The 23,066-nt window shown below is 39.8% G+C and overlaps 1 protein-coding gene across 1 annotated transcript; it reads right to left on the bottom strand.

The window, feature by feature from the left end:
- Nucleotides 1-12,626: 12,626 nt before the first annotated feature.
- On the bottom strand, nucleotides 12,627-14,834 carry LOC112613360 (late cornified envelope protein 1C-like). The gene is made up of 2 exons (XM_025368793.1): nucleotides 14,804-14,834; nucleotides 12,627-13,773 (listed from the first exon to the last, which is right to left on the bottom strand). The coding sequence occupies exon 2, from the start codon at nucleotides 13,749-13,751 to the stop codon at nucleotides 13,395-13,397; it is 357 nt and encodes a 118-aa protein (XP_025224578.1). The 5' UTR covers nucleotides 13,752-13,773; nucleotides 14,804-14,834; the 3' UTR covers nucleotides 12,627-13,394.
- Nucleotides 14,835-23,066: the final 8,232 nt, after the last annotated feature.

Below are 23,066 nucleotides of genomic sequence, written 5' to 3'. Positions count from 1 at the left end.
CTCACTAATCATCAGGGAAACGCAAATCTGAACCACAATGAGATATCACTTCATGCCTGTTAAAGTGGCTATTATCAGAAGGATGAAATATAACAAGTGTTGGCAAGGATGTGGCAAAAAGGGAATTATTGTACACTGTTGGTGGAAATATAAATTGGTACAGCCATTATGTAAAACCATATGGAATTTCCTAAAAAGAAAATAAAACTACTTCATGATCTACTAACTCCACTTCTGGAAATAAAATCAGTATTTTCCAGAGATATCTGTACTCCCAGCGTTATTTCAGCATTATTAGCAATAACCAAGATCTGGAAACAACCTAAATGTCTGTCAGTGGATGAGTGAATTTTAAAGATTCTGAATATATATACTGTATAGCAGAGGGAATACTATTCAGCCTTGATGCTGCTGATTTGATGCATTATGCCTATTTATTTGCATACGTTGAACCATTCTTGCATTTCTGGGATGAATCCCACTTGATTATGGTGAATATTCTTTTTAGGGTACTGTTGAATTCTGTTTGCTAGCATTTTGTTGAGGATTTTTGCATCTATGTTCATCAGAGATATTGGTCTGTAGTTTTCTTTTTCTAGTGTGTCTCTTTGGTTTTGATATCGGGGTGATTCTGGCCTTGTAGAATGAGTTTAGAAGTGTTTGGTGTTCTTCAATTTTTGGAAGTAGTTTGAGTAGAATCAGAATTAGTTCTTTTTTAAATGTTTGGTAGAATCCAGTAAGGAATATATCAGGTCTGGGGCGTTTTCTTGATGGGAAACTTTTTATTACTGCTTTAATCTCATTCCTCATTATTGGTTTGTTCAGGTTCTGTATTTCTTTATGGTTTGATCTGGGTGGGTTGTCCAGTAATTTTTTTTGTTTTTTTTCTAGGTTTTCAAATTTGTCTGTGTACAGTTGTTCATAAGTCTCTAATTATCCTTTATATTGTGGTGATATAAGTTATTATGTTTCATTTTTTATCTGATTTTATTTTTCTGGGGCTTCTCTCTTTTCTTCTTGGTCTAGTTTAAGTTTTGTCAATAGATGCTGAAAAAGCATTCAATAAAATTCAGCATCTCTTGGTGGTTAAAATCCTTCAAGACATTACCTGTAGAAGGAACATGCCTCAACGTGATAAAACCCACACCTAATACCATACTGAATGAAGAAAAATGGAAAGGCTTTCTACTAAGTGTAAAAGAAGACAAGGATGCCCACTTTCACCACTTTAATTCAGCATAGGGTAGAAGTCCTAGCCAGAGTAATTAGCCAAGGAAAAGAGATAAATGGCATCCAGATTTGAAAGGAAGAAGTCAAATTATCCTTTTTTGCAGATAATGTGATACTATATTTAGAAAAACTAAAGACGCCACCAAGAAACTCTTAGAACTGATAAATTTAGCAAAGTGGCAGCATACAAAATCAACATACAAAAATCAGCAGTGTTTCTAGACCCTTATAGAAAACTATCTGAAAAAGAAATCAAGAAAACAATCTCATTTATAATAGCCACAAAAAATAAAATAGCCAGAAATAAATTTAACCAAAGAAGTGAAGGAACTACAACGAAAGCTAAAAGCATTGATGAGAGAAATAGAAGAAGACACAAACAAATGGAAAGGTGTCTCAGCCTCATGAACTGGAAGAATTAATATTGTTAAAAAGTCTACAGTATTCAAAGCAATATACAGATTCAGTGCAATCTCTGTTGAAATACCATGTGAGCCAATTCACCCTAATAAACTCCCTTTCATGTATACATATATCCTATTAGTTCTGTCCCTCTGGAGAACACTGACTAATACAACAGAAAAAAAAGGCTTCACATTTTTATGGAACCATAGAAGACTCCAAATAGCAAAAGTGGTCCTGAGCAAAAAAGAATAAAGCTGAAGGCATCATGCTACCTGATTTCAAATTATACTACAAAGTTCTACTAACCAAAACAGTATAGTACAGGCATAAAAACAGATGTATGGACCAAAAAAACAAAACAGAAAATCCAGAAATAAATCCATAAACTTACAGCCTATTTTTAAACCTTACTGCAAATAATGATTAATAAATAATCAACTACAATTTTAGAGGGTTCCTATTAATTGTGGTTACAAGAGTGTATACATTTGGTAAACCTAATTGAATTGCATATTTTAAAAAGGAGTTTTATTGTGTGAAAATTATACATCAATAAAAGTGATTTAGATTTAAAAACTAAAGATTTATTCCATATAATGTGTGTGTATAAAAATATATGTGTATATGTACACATACACACACTTATATTTACATGTCTACTACGTGTACATACAATCTGAAGGAGGAGTCCAGGGAGATTGTTAGTGGAAGGAGTGGGGACCGAGGAACACAAGAGTGAAGAGGTGATAGTGGGAAGGAGGATGAAGTCGGCCTCCTGGCCATGCCTGAGGGACACAGTTACATACACGAAAGGAACCAGAAGTTGAAAGAACAATGCTTCTTAAAACTACTTCAGTCCCTTCGTTTAAAAGGAAAACACAGAAAGAAGAAAAAACACAAAACACACAAAAATGCAAGCTTTTTCCTCCTGAACCCTTTCCCCATCCTCTGTCCACCAAGGCCTCAGCAGCCACCAGCAGACACAGGGGAGCAGAACAAGGATGACACAAACGGGAAAATCAAGCAGGCTGGTAACAAGTTGGGGAGCAGATTCTGGACTTTATTTCTTCAGTTTAGGCAGCAGGATACAGCAGTGTGAGCTGCGCAGGAACTAGGTGTGTGCTTTGGCGTTCCCAGGGAAGCCATGGATATGCAGAAGAAAGTCTCTGAAGGCCATTAAGGAGAAAGATTTTGGGTTTCCTGACACCAGGCCAGAGGGATTCTCCAGGCAAGACTTCAAGCTTTTGCTGGAACCTCTCAGCTATTCAGGCAGAATTGGAAGGAAGAGGAAGTCAAGGTCCACTTCAGCAACAGCCTCCAGAGTGCTGGCCGCTGCCCCCTCCACAACAACTGGAGCCCCCTGAGGGCTGGCTGCAGCAGTCAGAGCGCTGGGGTCTGTGGCAGTGGGACCTGCGGCGCCTGTGGTGGCTCAGGCAGCAGCCACCTCCCCCAGAGCTGCAGCAGCCCCCAGAGCTGGAGCCACAGCAGCCCCCAGAGCTGGAGCCACAGCAGCGTCCGGAGCTGACACTGCAGCAGGAAGAGACTGGAGGGCACTTAGGGGGGCACTTTGGGGGACACTTAGGGGCGGGGCACTTGGGAGTGCACTTAGGGGTGCACTTGGGAGGGGGCTGGCACTGCTGCTGGCTCTGCTGGCAGGACATCTTGGCGGTGGGTGTTCAGGAGCTGAAGGAGAGTCAAATAACAAGTCAGACGCAGGCAGGGGCCACTTCTGCCCCTGTGACACTCTTAGCATCTCTCACGTATAAATGCATCATCTTCAGTAGTTTTATTTCCAATAACTTCCTCAAACTCTCACATCATCTTTTTCAAGCTTCGGATATCTTTGAATGTCAGACAATTGTAAACTAAGACTAAACAATATTGCAAAATGCATCTAAGATGCTAATGTGTTGTCAGTGGAGGAAGAAATTATTACAAATATTACTTCAGACTGAAATTGTCTGATTTACGAGTCATTTAAGGAAAATTTATTTTTAAAGGAGAAGAGGCAGTCATTCTCTCTGGTCATAACTTGCAAGACAATTTTACTTGGGAAGGTCAGCATTGCACAGGATCTTGGAGACTACTAGTCAGTAAACTCACTTCGATAGAGACAGATAAACTCAGCAACTGCTGCAGACCTAGTACTTGAACCCTGACCCCCTGATTTCAGTTTGGAGCTCAGACTTCCTCACTCACCATCTGCTCAGGCTGATGGGCTGACACAGTGGGTCTCAGGCTTGGTGAGTGCTAACCAAGCTGGGAAGTTTGTGAACAAATCTCAGACCCATGAAAATGTGGGGTTCACAAACCCCAAAGAGCCTTTAGTCCCATGTCCACAGCTCTAGTTCTTCCCTTGCAGGCAGAGACGGGGTTGTATCTTCAGAAGTGGGCTTCCCTCCTGTGGGCTGCCAGAGTGGAGCAGGTCTCTCTGCTTCAAGGTTCCCATTCTGGACCACCCACCTCATCCCAGAGCAGTTTGTTTCCTCTGGAGTTCAAAGGCACATGGCACAGCCAGCCAGCTCTTTTCCTCTTCTCCTTTCTGCTCCCAGTTAGTGCCAGACCCCTTTTTGCCCCCGCCCCTTCAGTCTTTTCTAAACTCTCCACCTCTGACAACATGGCCCTAGCCCCTGAGGCCCTGCCCTTCCTTCCCTCCTGCTCTGTTCTAAGCATCCCTGCTCCTGTTCTTACCGGAGTCACAGGCAGCACAGGGTTCTTCAGCACCTCAGGAGGTGAGTGGATGGGTGGTCTGGCCCAGAGCCCTTTTATCCTGGCCTGGGCTCTGCCCCAGCTGTGAGACAGGGCCTGGGCATGAGAAGACCTTCCTTCTGACACCCACGTGGGTCTTGTGATGGGTGGTGACTGACAGCTCCTCACCTACCTCTCTTCCCCAGGCTCAAAGCAGCCACTCCCAGATAGGAAAGTGCCTACTTGAAATGGGGTTCCAGGATAACTCCTACCATCACCCACCTCATTTACTTGAAGGCTGCTTCCCTGAGAGCCTCTCAGTTCTCAGTCTTAGAACTTAGGACCTATCTCATTTCTGTCTCTTCCGAAGTACCTGATGCTCCATGTAGCCTGGGTTGAAGTTGAAGTACTAATCCCTGAGGTTTCCATGCATGTTTACTTCTGTCCCTGTGCACCACCAAGCTGTGTGGCTGTGGGTGCAATGTAGACATCTATACAGGTAAAACCCTTGAAGTAGAACCCGGCCCAGGACTAGGCCCTGCGAGGTGGAACTGTTGAAACTATTTAGCCTGTACGGTTTTTTAAACCATAAAGCTGGAAGATGAAAAAGAATTAGTTACAGAAGAATTAGTTAGTTGTGAAAGTCAATAAATTAACACAAAAAAGAGAAAAGATGCCTGACAGAGAGACTGAAACATTCTAGGCTCTGACTAAGTGAAACATTCATACCTTGCTGAATACAGAGTGAATATACTGATCTTAAACAAAGCGCAGCTTTTTTCTAACGAGAGTGAGTCTGGCTGTTGGTGATCTGTTTGCTTTTAAATAGCCCTTTTCTTCTGGTGGGGTCTTTGATGTGTCAGCACTGAGATGTGACCCAGGAAGCAGCTCATCAGAGAAACAAGAAGCCCCAGCTCTGCTCTTAGTATTAGTGTGAGAATCTGGACTTTCCTGGGTTCACACTGGGAGCACCGGGTGATGGTCACAGATGAGAAAGAGAAAGAAAAGAGACATGGTTGTGAGACATTATAAGCCTACGCTTCCATGTGGGGTCAAATGGCTGGTGGGACCCCGTCCTGGAACATAAGGGGACGGGTGCCTTTTAAGAACAGGAGTTCTTAATATTTAATGTGAATGTGTTTATGCTGCTACTTTGGAAGCCCCTATCCTCTCTCTCCACTAGAATCACTAGCTTTCTACATGTCCACAGGATTTATATGAATGGAATGTTTTGAATTTTTACATTTTTAGGATATTAATGAAATGGGCTCCTGTTCATTCTAGGACACACTAGTCACTAAGACAGCCATGACTGCAAGGTTATCCACAAATTAAACTATTTCTTCAGAGGAAGACCAAGAAAAGCCAGATTAAATCATATGAGGGACAAGTCCTCTTCCTCCCAGCCCCTGACAGACTCTGGATATGCCCAGAACTTGGGAATGATGTCTAGGTCACAATGGACATGGTGACCCTAACCAAAACGTGGTGGAGATACATGTGTATTTATAAACCATACACAGAGCTTACATATTGAGAGAGATGTGTGTGTGTGTGGGTACCCCCTTTCTCAGAGCCTCAACTATTACAGCTGCCTAGACTCCTCTGACAATGTAGTATCTCCAAACACTTGTAGTGTATCTTTGATTCTGTTCTTTTATGACATCCAAGAAAACACTCTCCCATCCCTGTGCATAATTAACGCTAAGTCATTAGTAAAGTCTTGTTCATGATTACACACTGTATAAGGATAAATGTCCAAATTCCTGCAGTGAAATAATACTGTGTGTTCTCCCTTTAGTTTAAGTCTTTGTTGTCTACTCTCAGAAATGTTCTGAAACTGAACTGGATTATATTCTGTACTTTGATTATGCTTCTCCCTGCAGTGCATGCCATGGCCTCTGTCCTTCCAGGACAGTGTGGCTCAATCTCAATTTTTTTCCCTTCCTGTGGCGAATCACTCTAATGACATAATAGTAAATTCTTTGATGGCCTGCCTTGGGTGTTTCATATTTCTTTACCTACATTTTTCAACACAAGGCTATGCGCACAATGGATATTTAATGACTTTTAAATCCTCTCATTGGTATTAGCATTGATTTACAGTTTATAAATAGCTATTCCTTATGACTCAGGTCACCCTCATAGGAGACACACTCTGAGACACGCTCATTGAGGTGTATGGGCCACATCACCCTGAGAGGTCTGCCACCATCTCTCCTGGGTATGACGTTTGTTCTCCTGCTCAGATTGTTCCAAAGGGCTTAGTAATGGGGGAGTGGTCAGGACATTGATTCCCAGGTTGTCACAATGGCAGGTCTACTCAGAAGTTCAACAGCTGGTATCTAGGATGATGGGGCTGGGATGCCATCTGGTCCATGCCTCCATCTTTATGCAGGGTAACACCCAAGCTCTCAACTGACCTAACTTGGATGTAGGTGATGAGTCAGCAACATAGTTGTATTAGGAAGATTGGAACTTGAATCTTGGCTGTGAGATATCATGGCTTTGCTATTAGGTCAAATAAGATATCTTGTCCAGCAAAGTATTGACTTTCTGAAATTTCCTATTTATTTGTCAAGGTTTTTTCTCTTTTAGGTAGTCAAAAATTCACCAACTTATGGGAAGTGAGTGAATACTATTGAGATCTAACCAGAAATAATTCAAATGGAATAATTTTTGTGTGTGTTCTATAACCAGTAACAAGTTAAGTTAGTAGTCTTTGTTTTGTTCTTTCCATATCTACAACCCTTTAAACAATTACAGTGATGAAAAAATGCTATTAAAGTCTGGAAGAAAATTCTGTTCTATTTAAATAGTATCTTTTAAAAATATTTTTATTGTGGTTATTGTTATAATTGTTAATATATTGATATACTGCAACTGTGCTGAACTCTCCTAAATTCTTGCAGTGAACACTTTTCTTAAAAAATTTGGTAAAATACATAATCCAAAATTTACTGCCTTAATCATTTTTTTAGTGTACAGTTTAGTAATGTTAAATAGAATCACATAGTTGTATAACCGAGCTCTAGAATTTTTGTCTTCTTGCAACACTGAAACTCTACACCCATTAAACAACAGTTCTCTCTTACTCCCTCTCCCCAGCCCCTGGCAATCACCATTTTACTTTCTGTTTCTATGAAAAAGACTACTCCTTGTATCTCACATAAGTGGAATCGTACAGTGTTTGTCTTTTTGTGACTTTTTGATTTAGCATATCTTCAGGATTCATTCATATTGTAGCATGTGCATAAATTTCTTAGCTTTTTAAGGCCATGTAATATCACATCGTATGTATATGCCTCCTTTTGTTTCTATAATCATCCAGCGGTGAATGCTTGCTTTGCTTCCACCTTTTAGCTATTGTGAATAATAAAGCTATGAACACGGGTGTACAAGTAACCTGTCAAGACTCTACTTTCAATCCTTTTGTATTGCATATACCCAGAAGTGGAATTGCTGGATCATATGTTAATTCTATTAACTTTTTGAGGAATCACCATGCTCGTTTTCATAGTAATTATACCATTTTACATGCTCACCAACAGTGCACAAGCATTCTAATTCCTCCACATCCTCACCAACACTTGTCATTTTCTGTTTTATTTTGCTTTATTTTTTATAGTAGCCATTCTCTTGGGTTTGAAGTGGTATCTCATTGTGGATTTTTCTTTAAATAATTTAATCTAATTATGAATGGTGTTGAGTATATTTTCATGTATCCTTTGGCCATTTGTATATTTCTTTTGGATAAGTGCCTATTCAAGTCTTTTTTTCCCATTTTTAATAAGGTTTTTTTGTTTACTTGTTTAATTGTGGGGGTTCTTTACATATTTTGGATAGCAACCCATTACCAGATACATGATTTGCTAATATTTGCTCCCATAACAAAGATTTCCTTTTCATGGTATTGATTTTGTTCACTGATGCACATACATTTCTAATGTTTATGCAGTCTAATTTATCTATTTTTACATTTGTTGCCTGTGCTTTTGGGATCATAGCCAAGAAATCATTGTCAAATCCAATGTCATGAAGATTTCCTCCTATGTTTCCTTCTAGGAATTTTGTTTTTTTGAGATGGAGTCCCACTCTGTCAGGCAGCAGTCTGGAATGCAGTGGCACGATCTCGGCTCACTGCAACCTCCACCTCCCAGGTTCAAGCGATTCTCCTGCCTTAGCCTCCGAAGTAGCTGGGACTACAGGCGTGTGCCACCATGCCCAGCTAATTTTTGTATTTTTAGTAGAGATGAGTTTCACCATGTTGACCAGCCTGGTCTCTGTCTCTTGACCTTGTGATCCTCCTGCCTTGACCTCCCAAAGTGCTGGGATTACAGGCGTGAGCCACCACACCCAGCCTGTAGTTTTAAGTCCATGTTTATGTCTTTGATCCTTATTGAGTTAATTTTTGTGTATGGTGTAAGCTGAGGGTCCAACTTCATGCTTTTGCATGTGCATATCTAAATTTCCCAACACCACCTGTTGAAAAGATTGTCCTTTCTCCATTGAGTGGTATTGGCACCCTTGTCAAGAATCATTTTGATCAGCTAGGCATGATAGTTTGTGCCTACAGTTCCAGCTACTCAGGAGGCTGAGACAGGAGGATTGCTTGAGTCCAGGAGTTTGAGTCCTGCCTGGGCAACATAGCAAGATCCTGTTTCTGGACAAAAAAAGAATAATTTGACCATATATATGAGGATTTATTTATTTTAAGTTTCTCTGCTACTCTTCTATTTCATTGACCTATATGTCTACCTTTATGCCAATAAAACACTATTTTCATTATGGTTACTTTGTTGTAATTAATTGTATTAATTTATTTTTATTTTTTTTTAGAGACAAGGTCTCACTATGTTGCTCAGACTTGTCTAGAACTCCTGGGCTCAAGAGATCCTCTATCCTCTGCCTCCTGAGTGGCTGAGACTATAGATATGCACCACTATGTCTGTCTGTGATAAGTTTTAAAGTCAGGAGTGTGTGACTCTAACTATATTTTTCTTCTTCAAGATCGGTTTTGTTATTTGAGGAATAATTCACAATTAGTCATAGTGTATAATCCTTTTAATGTGCTGTTGAGGATTTTTATCATCCCTCAATATCACCAAAGACATTGTTATGTAGTTTTCTGGCTTTGGCATCAGAATAATGCTGGCCTCAGAGAATGAATTCATAAGTGTCCTCTTTTCTTCAATTTTTTGGAAGCATTGACTAAGAATCGTGTTGATTTCTCTTCAAATGTTTGGTAGAATTAATGAGTGAAGCTGTCTGGTCCTGCACTTTATTCTGTTGGCAGAGTTTTGATTACGGATTCAATCTCTTTGCTAGTTATAGATCTGCTCAGATTTGTTTCTAGGGGTCTATCCATTTCATCTAGGTTATCCAATTTAGCACACAATTGTTCATGGTATTCTCCTATAACTTTTTATTTCTATGAGTTAGTTGTAATGCCTTCCCTCTCATTTTTGATTTTAGCTCTTCGATTCTTCTCTTTTTTCTTCATCAAGCTAGTGAAAGGTTTATCAATTTTGGTGGTCTTCTCAAAGAACAAACTTTTGGTTTTGTTGACTTTCACTATTGATTTTTCTATTTTTTGTTTCATTTATTATATCTTTTTTTATTTCCTCATTCCTTCTACCAGCTTTGATGCAGACTGTTTTTTTTTTTGTTTGTTTGTTTGTTTCTTAAGTCTTAAGGTGTAAAACTAGGTTGCTGATTTGAGGTTTTTTTCTTTTTTAATGTAAGAGTTTATAGGTATAAATTCCTCTCTTAGCACTGCTTTCTCTTCATCTCATAAATTTTGGTATGCTGCGTTTTCATTTTCATTTTCTCAAGATGTGTTATAATTTCCTTTGTAATTTTTACTCTGACCCATTGGTTGTATAAGAGTGTGTTGTTTAATTTCCACATATTTGTGGATTTTCCAGTTTTCCTTTTGCTGCTGAACTCTAGTCTTATTCCATTGTAGTTGGAAAAAAATACTTTGTATAGTTTCAGTATTTTAACATTTATTAAGATTTGTTTTGTGGGCTTCCGTATGTGGCCCATCCTGGAGAATGTTGCATGTGTATTTGAGATAAATGTGTACTCTGCTGATCTCAGGTGGAGTGTTCTGCATATGTCTTTTTGGTCCAATTGATGTATAGTGTATTCCACGTCCCCTGTATACTTATTGATATTCTGCATGGTTGTTCTATATCTGTTACTGAAAGTGGAATATGAAGTCTCTTACTATTATTGAAGACCTCTCCATTTCTCCATTTAATTCTGTCAGTATTTGCTTCATACATGTCAGAGTTCTGATTTGAGGCACATATGTGTTTATAATGATTCTATATTCTTGTTAAATTATTTCTTTTATCATTATGCAATGTCCTTATTTGTCTTTCGTAACAGTCTTTGAGTTAAAGTCTAATTTGTCTAATAAGTCTCTTAGGTTCTTTTCACTTTATTTTCTTTTCATTTTCCTCCTCAAATTCAGTAATTTCAAATAACTTGTCTTCCATTTACTGATTCTTTCTTGTCTCTGCCTCTTTGACTCTGCTGTTGAACTTCTCTGAATCATTTTTCTATGAAGTTATTGTATTCTTCAGCCCCAGAATTTCTGTGTGAGTCTTTGTAAAAATAATTTCTATCTGTTGATATTTTTATTCGTTAATACATAATTTTCTTAATTTTATTGGTACTCTCTGTGTGTTCTCCTTTAATTCTTTGAGCATTTAAGACAGTTGTTTTAAAGCTTCTTCAAAGAATTCATTGGCTTGTGTTTCTTTAAAGTCAGTTTCTAGAGATATATTTTGTTTCTGTAAATAGGTCAATTCTCTGTCTCTTTGCACGCCTTGTATTTTTGTTGTTGTTGCTGAAAATTAGATGTTTGCAAAAACAACCATGTCTCTCCATCTTTGGGAGCTGGCTCTGTGCAGTGGAAAACCTTCAATGTAGTGTGAAGGCTCAGGGTCCTCTCAAACCTGTCCTGGGGATGCACCTTCCCTGAGCATGTGTTTGTGCTTGTGTTTGTGTTTGTGTGTGTGCACAGACACTTTTGTTTCAGTTCCCTGACTGCTTTTAAATGTCTAAATTTTTCAGAGAGTCTTACTCTTGCTTCTTCTTGGAGCCTTTGCCAATTTTGTTCCTCTGCTGCTAATCTCTTATCTTTAGGCACTTGCAAGTCTGCAGTCCCCTTGCAGCTGTTTCATGCCACAGTGCAGCCTCTGCTTTCAGCAGCCTTCAACCGAATATCCAGACTATGCCACTGACTCATTGGTGCTCTAAAGTCAGGTAAGACACAAATCAGTTCCTCACACAGTCCTCACACAACCTACAATCTTGCATGCAAGTTCCACTCTTTTCCTTCCATCTGTAAGAAAGGCTGAGAAATTGTGCAGCCTCCTCTGACCACACCACATTATGCATAAGATGGGAAAGGGTAGGGGTGAGCAAAAGCACCACAAAATTTCCTACCATTTGAGTATGGTTACTTTCTTTATTAAAGATTTGCTTGGTTGCTGAAGCTTCTTACCTTGTTTTTAAAGTTTTCAGAAAGATGTTTTGGTCTGTATATCATTGTCCAATGTCTCTGAAGTGAGCTAGAGCCTGGAGATTCCTTATTTACCATCTTATGTCATCATTTGATGTCACCTCAGCAGTGAACACTCTTAAATATCTATTTTTTATTATTATATTGTGTCTCATTTGCCTAATACTAGAAATCCGATAAGTATTGTTAAATGAATAAATTAGTCACCAAATCTTTTGCATGAATTGTTATGCCAGTTAGCATTCTAAATTACAAAGAGTAAGTGATCATTTCCACACAGCTTCAACAGCCATGTTTCATGAGCTAAAAAGCTCACAAAAAGCTTATGAACCAATAGATGAGTTCTCATCCCTAAAAGGTGAGCTATGCTTTTTGTTTATTAATGAGATTAAATTGCTTTTAAAATGTAATTTCAGAAGCTATTGATTTTCTTCATTAATTATTTGAGAATTAAATATGAATTCTGCCAAAACTTTTATAGGAACATTTGTTTACTCAATTTTCGTGAACTCTGTTTCTTACCAATATGAGTCATCTCCCTATCACATATATTATAATTTTCCCAAGTTAATTTTTTATCCTTCCATGCCTTTAGTGGTACTATCTGATACTTAGAATTTAATTTTAATGTGGTTAACTGTACCACATTTTCACTTATGTATTCTAGATTTTGTGTTATTTTGAAAATCTTCTCAATAAATTAACTACATTTTTGGTGTGTTATTGCAATTGTGGTTATACAGCTGTAAATAGCTGACAAAACTCATTTAAATTTGCATTTAAATTTATTGAATTTTATTGCATGCAAATTATACAGCAGCAAATGTGATGTAATTTTTTTACAATGCAAATTCATTTCACCTATGTGCATGTACATATGTGTGTGTAAATGCATGCACATACAATACGGAGGAGGAGTCCAGGGAGATTGTTAGTGGAAGGAGTGGGGGCCGAGGAACACAAGAGTGAAGAGGTGATAGTGGGAAAGAGGATGAAATAGGCCTCCTGGTCATGCCTAAGGGACACACTTCCATCGGTGAAAGGAACCAGAATTTGAAAGAACAATGCTTCTTAAAACTACTTCAGTCCCTTCGTTTAAAAGGAAAACACAGAAAGAAGAAAAAACACAAAACACACAAAAATGCAAGCTTTTTCCTCCTGAACCCTTTCCCCATCCTCTGTCCACCAAGGCCTCAGCAGCCACCAGCAGACACAGGGGAGCAGAACAGGGATGACACAAACGGGAAAATCAAGCAGGCTGGTAACAAGTTGGGGAGCAGATTCTGGACTTTATTTCTTCAGTTTAGGCAGCAGGATACAGCAGTGTGAGCTGCGCAGGAACTAGGTGTGTGCTTTGGCGTTCCCAGGGAAGCCATGGATATGCAGAAGAAAGTCTCTGAAGGCCATTAAGGAGAAAGATTTTGGGTTTCCTGACACCAGGCCAGAGGGATTCTCCAGGCAAGACTTCAAGCTTTTGCTGGAACCTCTCAGCTATTCAGGCAGAATCGGAAGGAAGACGAAGTCAAGGTCCACTTCAGCAACAGCCTCCAGAGTGCTGGCCGCTGCCTCCTCCGCAGCAACTGGAGCCCCCTGATGGCTGGCTGCAGCAGTCAGAGCTCTGGGGTCTGTGGCAGTGGGACCTGCGGCGCCTGTGGTGGCTCAGGCAGCAGCCACCACCCCCAGAGCTGCAGCAGCCCCCAGAGCTGGAGCCACAGCAGCCCCCGGAGCTGGAGCCACAGCAGCGTCCGGAGCTGACACTGCAGCAGGAAGAGACTGGAGGGCACTTAGGGGGACACTTTGGGGGGCATTTGGGTGTGGGGCACTTGGGAGTGCACTTGGGGGTGCACTTGGGAGGGGGCTGGCACTGCTGCTGGCTCTGCTGGCAGGACATCTCGGCAGTAGGTACTTAGGAGCTGAGGGAGAGTCAGACAGAAAATCAGACCTAGGCAGAGGTCACCCCTGCCCCTCTGACACTCTTAGCATGACTTATAATTATAGAAACATCATGTCCAGTAGTTTCACTTCCAATACTTTCCCCAAATTCTCTCGTCATCTCTTTGCAAGCTCAGGATACCCTTGTGTGTTATCTGTTACACAAAATAGTAAACTAAGACCAAACAATATTACAAAATGCATTTGACAGTCTAAAGTGTTGTAAGCAAATGAATAAATTATTCCGAATATGTCTTCACATCCTGAAATTACGTGATTTATAGGTCATTTAGGGAAAATTATTTCTTAAAGACAAAAAATAGTCACTACCTTTTGTAACTTGCAAGGTAGTTTTACTCTGTAAGATCCATACTACAAAAGATCTTGGATATTCCTGGCTCAGTAAACTCACTTTGTTGAAGCAGAGACAGACAAACCCATAAATTCCTGCAGCCCTGGAATTTGAACCCTGGCCTCTTGATCTCAGGCTGGAGCTCAGACTTCCTCAGCTCACCACCTGCTAAAGCTGATGGGCTGGCATGGTGGGTCTCAGGCTTGGTGTGTCCTAATCAACCTGAGAAGTTTGTGAACGAATCCCAGACCCATAAAAATGTCAGTTGCATAAGCCCAAAGGAGCCTCTGGTCCCCTGTCCATGGCTCCAGCTCTTCCCTGCAGACAGGGACAAGGTTTTGTTTTCAGAGGTGGGCTTCCTTCCTGTGGCCTATCAGAGGGCCCCAGGTCTCTGTGCTTCAAGGTTTCCCATCCCAAGGGACCTGCTCCACCCTAGAGCAGTGTTTTCGGAGCCCAAAGGCACAGCCAGCCCGTTCTTCTTTCTGTCCCAGTTGTTAGCAGTCTCCTCCCTGTCCCCCATTCCTTCAGTCTTCTCAAGAAAACTCCCCACCTCTAACAACATGGCCTCCAGCCGCGGAGGCCCTGCCCACCACCCCTCCTACCCTGATCTGAGCATCCCTCTGTGGAAGCCCCTGCTCCTGTTCCCAGAGGACACATACCAAAGTCACAGGCAGCACAGGGTCCTTCAGCACCTCAGGAAGTGAGTGAATAGGGTGCTCTGGCCCTGAGCCCTTTTATCCCAGCCTGAGTTTCTGCCTCCTGTGGTGAGACAGGGCCTGGGCATGAGAGGACTCGCCTCCTGATACCCACGTGGGTCCTGTGATGGGTGGTGACTGGCAGCTCCTCACCTGTCTCCCTCCCCAGGCTGAGGGCAGCTGCTGCTGAATAGGAGTAGGGCTGCTTAAAAAAAAAAGGGTGGGGACAATTTATACATGACTTTCTGTCCCATTCTTCCTGGTAAATCCCAGCCTTGACTGCTTTTTAGTTCTAGTTTTTGCACATTGGCTCCCAATTCCTTTGTTCCTTTTTGTTGCTCGTGGTACTCATTGGCTCTTGGCAGCTGAGTTCGGACTGTAATTTAGAGATTCTTTCACATATTCCCACTTAAGTCTAGGTAATCCTCCCAGGCTACCAGGGGTCAGCTAACTTCTGTCTGCAGCCCAAATCTGCCTGCTTCCTGATTTGGATAGCCTGCGAGGTTTTTATGTGTTTAAATTGTTGAGAAAAGAAAGCAAAAAAGGAAAATGTTTTACAACATATAAAAATTATATTAAATTCAAATTTCGGGCTTCATGAAGTTTTATTTCTCTGACTCAGATAATGAGCCACATTCTTTATTTTATTGATTGTGTCTGTGGTTCTTCTCACACTACAATGGAGATCTGAGTAACTGGGATAGAGATGCTATGGTTCCCAAAGCCTAAAATATTTATTCTCTTACAGCTTGTAAAAAAAAAAAAAAAAAGAAAGAAAGAAAAGAAAAGAAATGCTGACCCCTGATGCATTCCATTATATTTAAGAGCTTGCAGTCAGACAGGCTAGAAAACTGTCCTGGTTCTGCCATCTAATGTCTGTGTGTACTTGTGAAAATTACTTTACTTGACTCCTTTTTAGTTTGTTGTTCTTGTTTCTTCCTCAGTTTAAAAGTACAGATAGTGATACAGATATCTCTAAGGGTATTGTGCCAGCCAGTAAAATAATATAAGGAAAGAGTCTGGTAGAAGGTCCGTGAGATGATAGACCCTTAAAAAATGTGATGCCTACATATGCATCAATAAAGGAATAGGTATCATTTTGAAGTCATAGCTGCTTTCCAAGGTGGAGGGGGTGGGGTGTAAATCTGGGATTTGGGATTGTTCGGTTTTTTTGATTGTTTCCTTTTTTAATGTTTAAGACCCCTTCCTTTGTTCTGCTAAGTATATTGATGTATTTGACTATGAAGTAGGAATGACTGTGAGTGTGAATAGGGAAGGCATTTGTGTGGAGGAGGAGAACTCTAGAACTCTATATTGTTCCACATAGAGTGAAAAATCCTACGTGGATCCTATGTCAGGACCCTATGTCAGGAAGGAGGGAAGGGCACACATGGGGAGATGGAAGGGGAAAGGGGGACTTGGGGGAAAGCCAGGCCTTAGGTGCAGGACACTGTCCACGACATAGTGGGAGAGCCTCTAGGAGCTTTTCACTTCAGCAGCTCCCTCCTCCTAGGTTTCCCCGTATTGTTTCTGCTTGAAAAGTGTTTTCTTTCCCTCTACTCTCAGTAGATGAAGGGAAAGCGCAGGAGTTCCTATCTGGTTCAAGTTTGTATACAACAATATGGTGAGCTTTTCCAACATAAAACGAATTCATGAATTAGAAGAAGGCGTACTACAGCCAGAACAAACATATGAGGAAAAGCCCTCTCTTTCCTGTCAGTGGTAGAAACACTGGGGGAGCATCTAAAATTCTCCAGAGCCTGGAACAATATAATACATTAGTGATATCTAGGTCATAAGCAGAAGAGTGAAGCTAGTTCACAAGTAGTTGCAAAATATAAATATGTTTGTCATATGTATTAGGATATCCAAATAATATATACACTAAATGTGTGTGTTTATATAAACATACACACATCATATATTTTATAATGACTCTGTGTGTGCGTATTTTCTTAGCTGTTTCTCTGCCTCTCGCCTTCTTGGTTTCTCTCTCTAGCTCTTCATTAGAACTGTTCTAGAAATAATTGCCTGTGACCTTAATAGAGTGACCAAACATCCCAGTTTGCCAGCAACAGTTTGGGATTATGCCTTTTGTCTCAACATATATTATCACAAACCTTCTTTTTCATCTCGAATGTGTGCCAGTTTGGATGAAAATGTAAATAGTCATGCTACCATTGAACAAGTCTTCTCAAAGGCTTTTGCTGATTCATGATAAAGCCAAAACTCTTACCCTTCGCGTTCAAGGACCTGTGTGATGTGACCTTATTCTGTTTCTACAAGTTTTTATTTGCTTTGCTTTTCTTTTTATTGTTTTTTTTTCCTTTTGAGACAAGGTACTGCTCTGTTACCCAGACTGGAGTGCCATGGTACAAATCAGGGGTCACTACAGCTTCGAACTTTTGCTAGGACTGCAGGCACACGCCATCATGGCCCAGGTAATTTTTAATTGTTTTGTAAAGTTGGAGTCTCATTATGTTGGCCAAGGTGTTCTTGAACTCCTGGACTCAAGTGGTCCTCCTGCCTCAGCCTCCCAAAGTGCTAGAATTACAAGCGTGAGCCACTATGCCCGGCTGACTGCTTTGCTTTTTTAGAGAAGAAATCCTCTTCAGCTGACTTGGCCAGTTAACTCTACTTTGAACAAACTACTCCTTGCCTTAATGTGTTTTGCTTTATGTGACATATCTCTGAAATGAGATTGAATATTTTGGCTGGATGTGATGTTTGTATCTTTTATCAGCACTTAGAGCAAGGATATGCATGTAATCATTTCATCAGCATTTCATAGCACCCGAGAGCTTGCAAATAGCTTTTCCATCTGACTGGAGATCATCCCATGTGGGATTGGCCCTAAGACATGCACAACGATAAGTGCTTGCCATATCCCTTGGATGCCTCTGTATTATTCAAGGATGATGTCTGTACTTAGGTTGTCCCAAAGGGCTTTGTTATTGAAGGAGAGGTCAGGGTATTGATTCCTTGGCTTACTCAGGAAGTACTACTCATATGCCCAGCTCACTGATTCCTGGTATGGTGGGGCTGACATGCCACTGAGCCATGCCTCTGTCTCCAGGAAGGGCAGTGCCCAACAACAATTACCTTGACTTGGGTTTGGTGATAAATCAGCAGCGTGGTGGTAGTATCATGAGGATTCATTGCTAAGCCTTGGCTATTAGATTTAAACTGGCTGGATATCAGCTCAATGGAAGAAACATTTCCTGATAAGTGATTGGCTTTCTGGGGTTATCTTTTCATGAAAGGTATCTGCCTCTTATAATCTCAGGAGATGACAGGACACATGGCTGAGATCCACAGGAAGTAATTCTAACTGTATGGACTTCACTCTGTTCCCTGGACCCTACAGCCCTTTCCAGAGAAGGATCTTGTACATCAGCAGTTTTTGGTTTGTTCCCCCTTTTTTTCCCCCAAAACCTTTATTTTGTATTGTAAATTCCTTTTAATGCACACTTAGATGAAGATATTTATGTTTTCTAATTCGTTGATAAAAAAATTATTTTGAGTGAAAAAGGGAAAAGGAAATATAAAAGAAAAACAAGTGCATTTTTAAAACTTAGAAATCTACATAGCAAATAACATCACAAATAAGACAGAAAGAAAAGTAATCGGTTGGAGGAAATTGCAATACATTTGCTAAGAATATAGAAAAACAGTCCTTACAATTTAATTGGAAAAATGCAAGTATGCCAATACAAAGAACAATCAAAGGCCATGAACAGGCAACACACATACTAGAAAAGAAACACAAATGGGAAAAACAAGTTAAAAATATGTTCAATGTGGCCGGGCGTGGTGGTTCATGCCTGTAATCCCAGCACTTTGGAAGGCCAAGGGGGGTGGAGTTCAAGACCAGCCTGGCCAACATGGTGAAATCCGTCTCCACCGAAAATACAAAAAATTAGCCAGGCGTGGTGGCAGCACCTATAATTCCAGCTACTTGGGAGGCTGAGGCAGGAGAATCGCTTGAACCCAGGAGGCAGAGGTTGTAGTAAGCCATGATCAGGCCACTGCACTCCAGCCTGGGCGACAGAGAGAGACTCTGTCCCAAAAAAAAAAAAAAAAAAAATTCAATGTGAATAATAATCAAAAAATGAAAAATAACAAAAGGAAATATTTTGGGTTTTTCTGATGTAGGTTGTCTATCCAGTTTATTCATATCAGATTGGCAAAGATTACCCAATAAAAACTCAGTGTTGGGGAGGATTTGTGGAATCGAGCACTCATGCTTTATTAGTGTGAAAATAAATTGCCATAATTATTCTTCATTACAATGTGATGATCATTTAACACACACTTGATGGTGTGTAAATGAATTAAAAAGTAAAATGAACATACTCTTTTACAATGTTTGAACATCTAGAATTTCACCTAAGGAAATAAGGGAATGAGGGAAAGAATATATGCATAAGAATGTTCACAGTAGCAAATTAGAAATAATAGGAGTTCAGTAAGATTTCAGAATACAAGACCAATATTCTTATATCTCTGAAAATAATGGAAGATAAAAAATTTAAAGATGCGACTTTAAACAGAAAAATGCATGTTTTATAATAATATGTATATTTTTAATGAACTACATACTTAGGAAAAAGGATCACATGACAACAATGAGAAACTGTTTCACACTCATCACTGGACAATTATATAAACATCTAATATCACACAGTGTTGCCAGTATGTGAAGCCACAGGCATTCTCACACTGATGGAGGGAGTGTGAGCTGGAGATCAATGTGACAGCATATTGTAAAATTAAAGACGAGCCTATCCACAATTCAATTGTATGATCCCTCAGCACATATCCTAGAGAGACATGCCTAAGCAAGGATGACAGAGAATTTTAAATAGTGGAATCATTTAGATTTGCAAGATAATTAGAAACAACATAAATATTCCTTAAAAAGAGATTGCTTAAATATGTAGTAGTGTGGTTGTAAGGTGAAATATTGCATAGCAGTACGAAATGCACACAGCTAAGCCAATTAATAGGAATATCTCACAAATGATTCTGTGATAGGAAAGCAAGTTTGCATAAGATTTCATCAAGTGTGCAATGTTTGAGTTGAAAATATGTAAACTAGACTGCATATTTTAAGGAAATGTATAATGTAATAGAAGTTTAAAGAAATACATAGGAATACTGAACTCCAAACTCAGGATATTCCTCTGGAGGGCAGAGAGAAGATAGGCATCAAATGTATAAAACTGTTTACCTCTTTATTGGGTGATGTGTAAGGAATTATTTATTAAACAAGTATTTATACTTTTTAAATATCAATTTCTCATAACAATTACAGATATTTTAACTAAAACTTTTAAATAAGAACTTTTAAATTTTAACTTTTATTTCAATAATTTGATTTGAAATTTAATTTAAAATTCTAACTTTAAAATGTATATATATAAATTGTATACATGCCCTTTTAATTATTTAAAAAAAGTGAAACATTTTGTCTTTTTCTGATGTAGGGTGTCTATTCAATTTATTTACTTATATCAAATTGGCAAAGATTGAGTGCCTAACAAAAAATGTATTATATTTTATTATATGAAAATTCTGAAATAGTACTCATTGAAAATCTTTCAATAAAATCAAATCTATGTGTGTGGGAATCTTTTTTCTGTTTGCTCACTAGTATGTCTCAACTATCTAAATAAACTCCTAGAATATTTTACACTCTTAGTAAACATTTATTGAATAGTTTATTTACAGTGTTATGGCTTTCTAGTTTGTTTCTTTCATATGATTTTGGATGTACTGAAAATTCTATTTTGATGGTATTAGATCTATCAAAATTTGTCACTAACATTTGTTACGTTTCTTTTGTGCATAAAAACATTTTTCCATTGTGAGTTCTACTTTGTGATTCAATTTTAAAAATTAGCTCCTTAATCCTCCTGAAACTTGTTTTGTTAAAGAATATAATTTCTTTTTTTCTCCAGTTCAACTTACTAAATAAGCCATCCTTTCTCCACTGATCTATATGCTAACATATTTTAAATTCTTTTCACACAAAAGCGTCTCCTGGCTATTTATGGTACTCCATTTCCTCCCATCATATGTGTTCAAGATGAAGATATTTTCTTTGCACTTGTGTGTTTTATTGTGCAAAAAATCATAAGGTCTTCAAAACAGCCCCTTTCATCACTCTGAGACCCGTGGAGATGAGGAGTTTTCCTGAGTTTCTGTGAAGCTAGGGAGGGAAGGGGGAATTCTCAAAGGACTGTGATGGGGCCATCTCCTTAGGATCCTGAACAGTGTCTGTCTTTCTGGAAGGTCCACAACACAGCCCAACAGATACCACCCTAGGAGTCCACTCTCTGGCTATCTGTCATGCATTCGCTGAGTAGAGGAGGGAGATGGTGCTGGCATAGATAACTGTGGCAAATATCTTGAATAAATACTTGCATCTAATTCTCTGTGCCTGAATTTTTGACTTTTAAACTGAGGCTAAAAATGGACCTGCTTCATAGAAATTTCAAAGATTAAATAGTATACTGTGAGCACACAGTGCCTGGTGTATTGAAATTGCTCAATCACTGATGCTTCTTATAATATTACCCATTCATCAGAACACAGAACGATAGAGTGTAAGAGATGTTCTTCAGGGAATGAGCAGATGGGAGTCAGCAAGGTGGCTGAGAAGGTTGTCTTTTCTCTAGCAGCCCAGGATGGTGGCACTCCTCGGCCACTGGTCTGAGTATCTAAAGTGGCAGGAAGTGCTCAGAGAGGGCTTTCTGGATCTTCTCATGCTGCTTGGACTGTGTCACCATCCTGGTCTCAAACTGAGTGGGAATTGTGGAGCATTTGTATGCATGAACAGGAGGGTCTTGTTAAAGTAAATGAAAATGGACACCAGACCTGAAGAGTCCCTGGACAGACAAAGCCAGTTAGGCCTCATAAATGACCTCAACTTTGCTTGATCGCCAAACATAAGGGAAACGTAACTTAGGTTATTTCTTGTAAATGCCTGTATTAAAGAAAAATGATACTTCAAACCAACCAATCAGAAGCCACCAGAGCTACCTTATAATTATGTAACTAGGGACTTTCAGCAGGATAGACTGAGTAAGAAAATGGTGTAACAAGAACCAATCGAATATTTTCTTCACTTTACTTTTGTGTTTGCTTTATAAAAGCTTTCCCCTTGTGTTCTCTTGACAGAGCCCTCAAACCACTTTTGGGGTTCATGAATTGCTGTTTGCTCAAATAAACTCTTTAAGATTGTATTATACCTCAGTTTACCTTTTAACAGTCCCCACAGGTGGAAAGCAGAGAAGGAATGAAGTCCAACCCCACTCCTTGATACTGGTTTCTGGACTCATCAGAGAGCCAAAGAAGAAGGGAAGACTTACAGGGACCCTGCAGAAAACTGATGTCTTTAAATTTAAGGAGCTCCTGACCTTGAAGCATCTGTGAGTCCCTGTCTAAATAGCTCTGGTCCTTGGAGCTTGGAAAAAGGAGGAAAGAGATAAAAATGTTGTCACTTTTAGTGGGAGTACTGTGAGATGTCTGCTCCTCCCTGGAGGAAGCCTTCTCAAGTTAAAGCACAGGTTCCCCTGCCTTAGGGAGCCACAGGACAAGGAGAGAAGCCCAGCCCTTCTCCTCAGAAATCCCCAAGGATGGTGTACTACCCATATCCCCTGAACTCAGGAAGTCCTTACCCAAGGCCTATATGTTGACTGTGCCTATGGAGTATCCCTGATCCCAATGCAGAGAGGCCTGGTAATACAGGGGTTGCAATTCACAGGGATTCAAACTGCCTTTTCTTCAGGGACTCCATGCCAGATGGGGAAAGAGGAAGCACATCTGGGTGGTTCCAGGAGGAAAGGACACAAGAAGTCATGATAGGAGAGAGGAGAGAGGATAGCCTGAGAATACTAATATTGAAGGACTGTAATGTTAAAATAGTGTGAAAGTAGAGGAAATATGAGGGAAGCTTCCTGGAAATGGAGGAAGCTGACATTCATCCAGGATCCAAACCTCAGGACAGACAATCAGAAGGACTTCTAGAAGCACAGAGGCAGGGAGTCTTTCTTTCACAGAGTTGGACATTGCTTCCAAGCTCTTGACACCTGGGATGAACATTGGTGTGTTTGTATGTGTGTGTGTGTGTGTGTGTGTGTGTGTGTGTGTGTGTGTGTTTGGGTGTGTGTGTGTTTGCGTGTGTGTGTCTATAATTTATGACTCCATTTGTATAGGCAGT

The sequence above is a fragment of the Theropithecus gelada genome, chromosome 1 (genome assembly GCF_003255815.1).
Source record: "Theropithecus gelada isolate Dixy chromosome 1, Tgel_1.0, whole genome shotgun sequence".
In the NCBI taxonomy this organism is placed as follows: Eukaryota; Metazoa; Chordata; class Mammalia; order Primates; family Cercopithecidae; genus Theropithecus; species Theropithecus gelada.
The sequence above is the reverse complement of the archived record's forward strand: the minus strand, read 5'-3'. Positions and strand labels throughout refer to the sequence as shown.

What these genes read in the sequence shown, in the direction of transcription:
- LOC112613360 (XM_025368793.1), bottom strand. Translation starts at nt 13,751, where the DNA reads ATGTCCTGCCAGCAGAGCCAGCAGCAGTGCCAGCCCCCTCCCAAGTGC.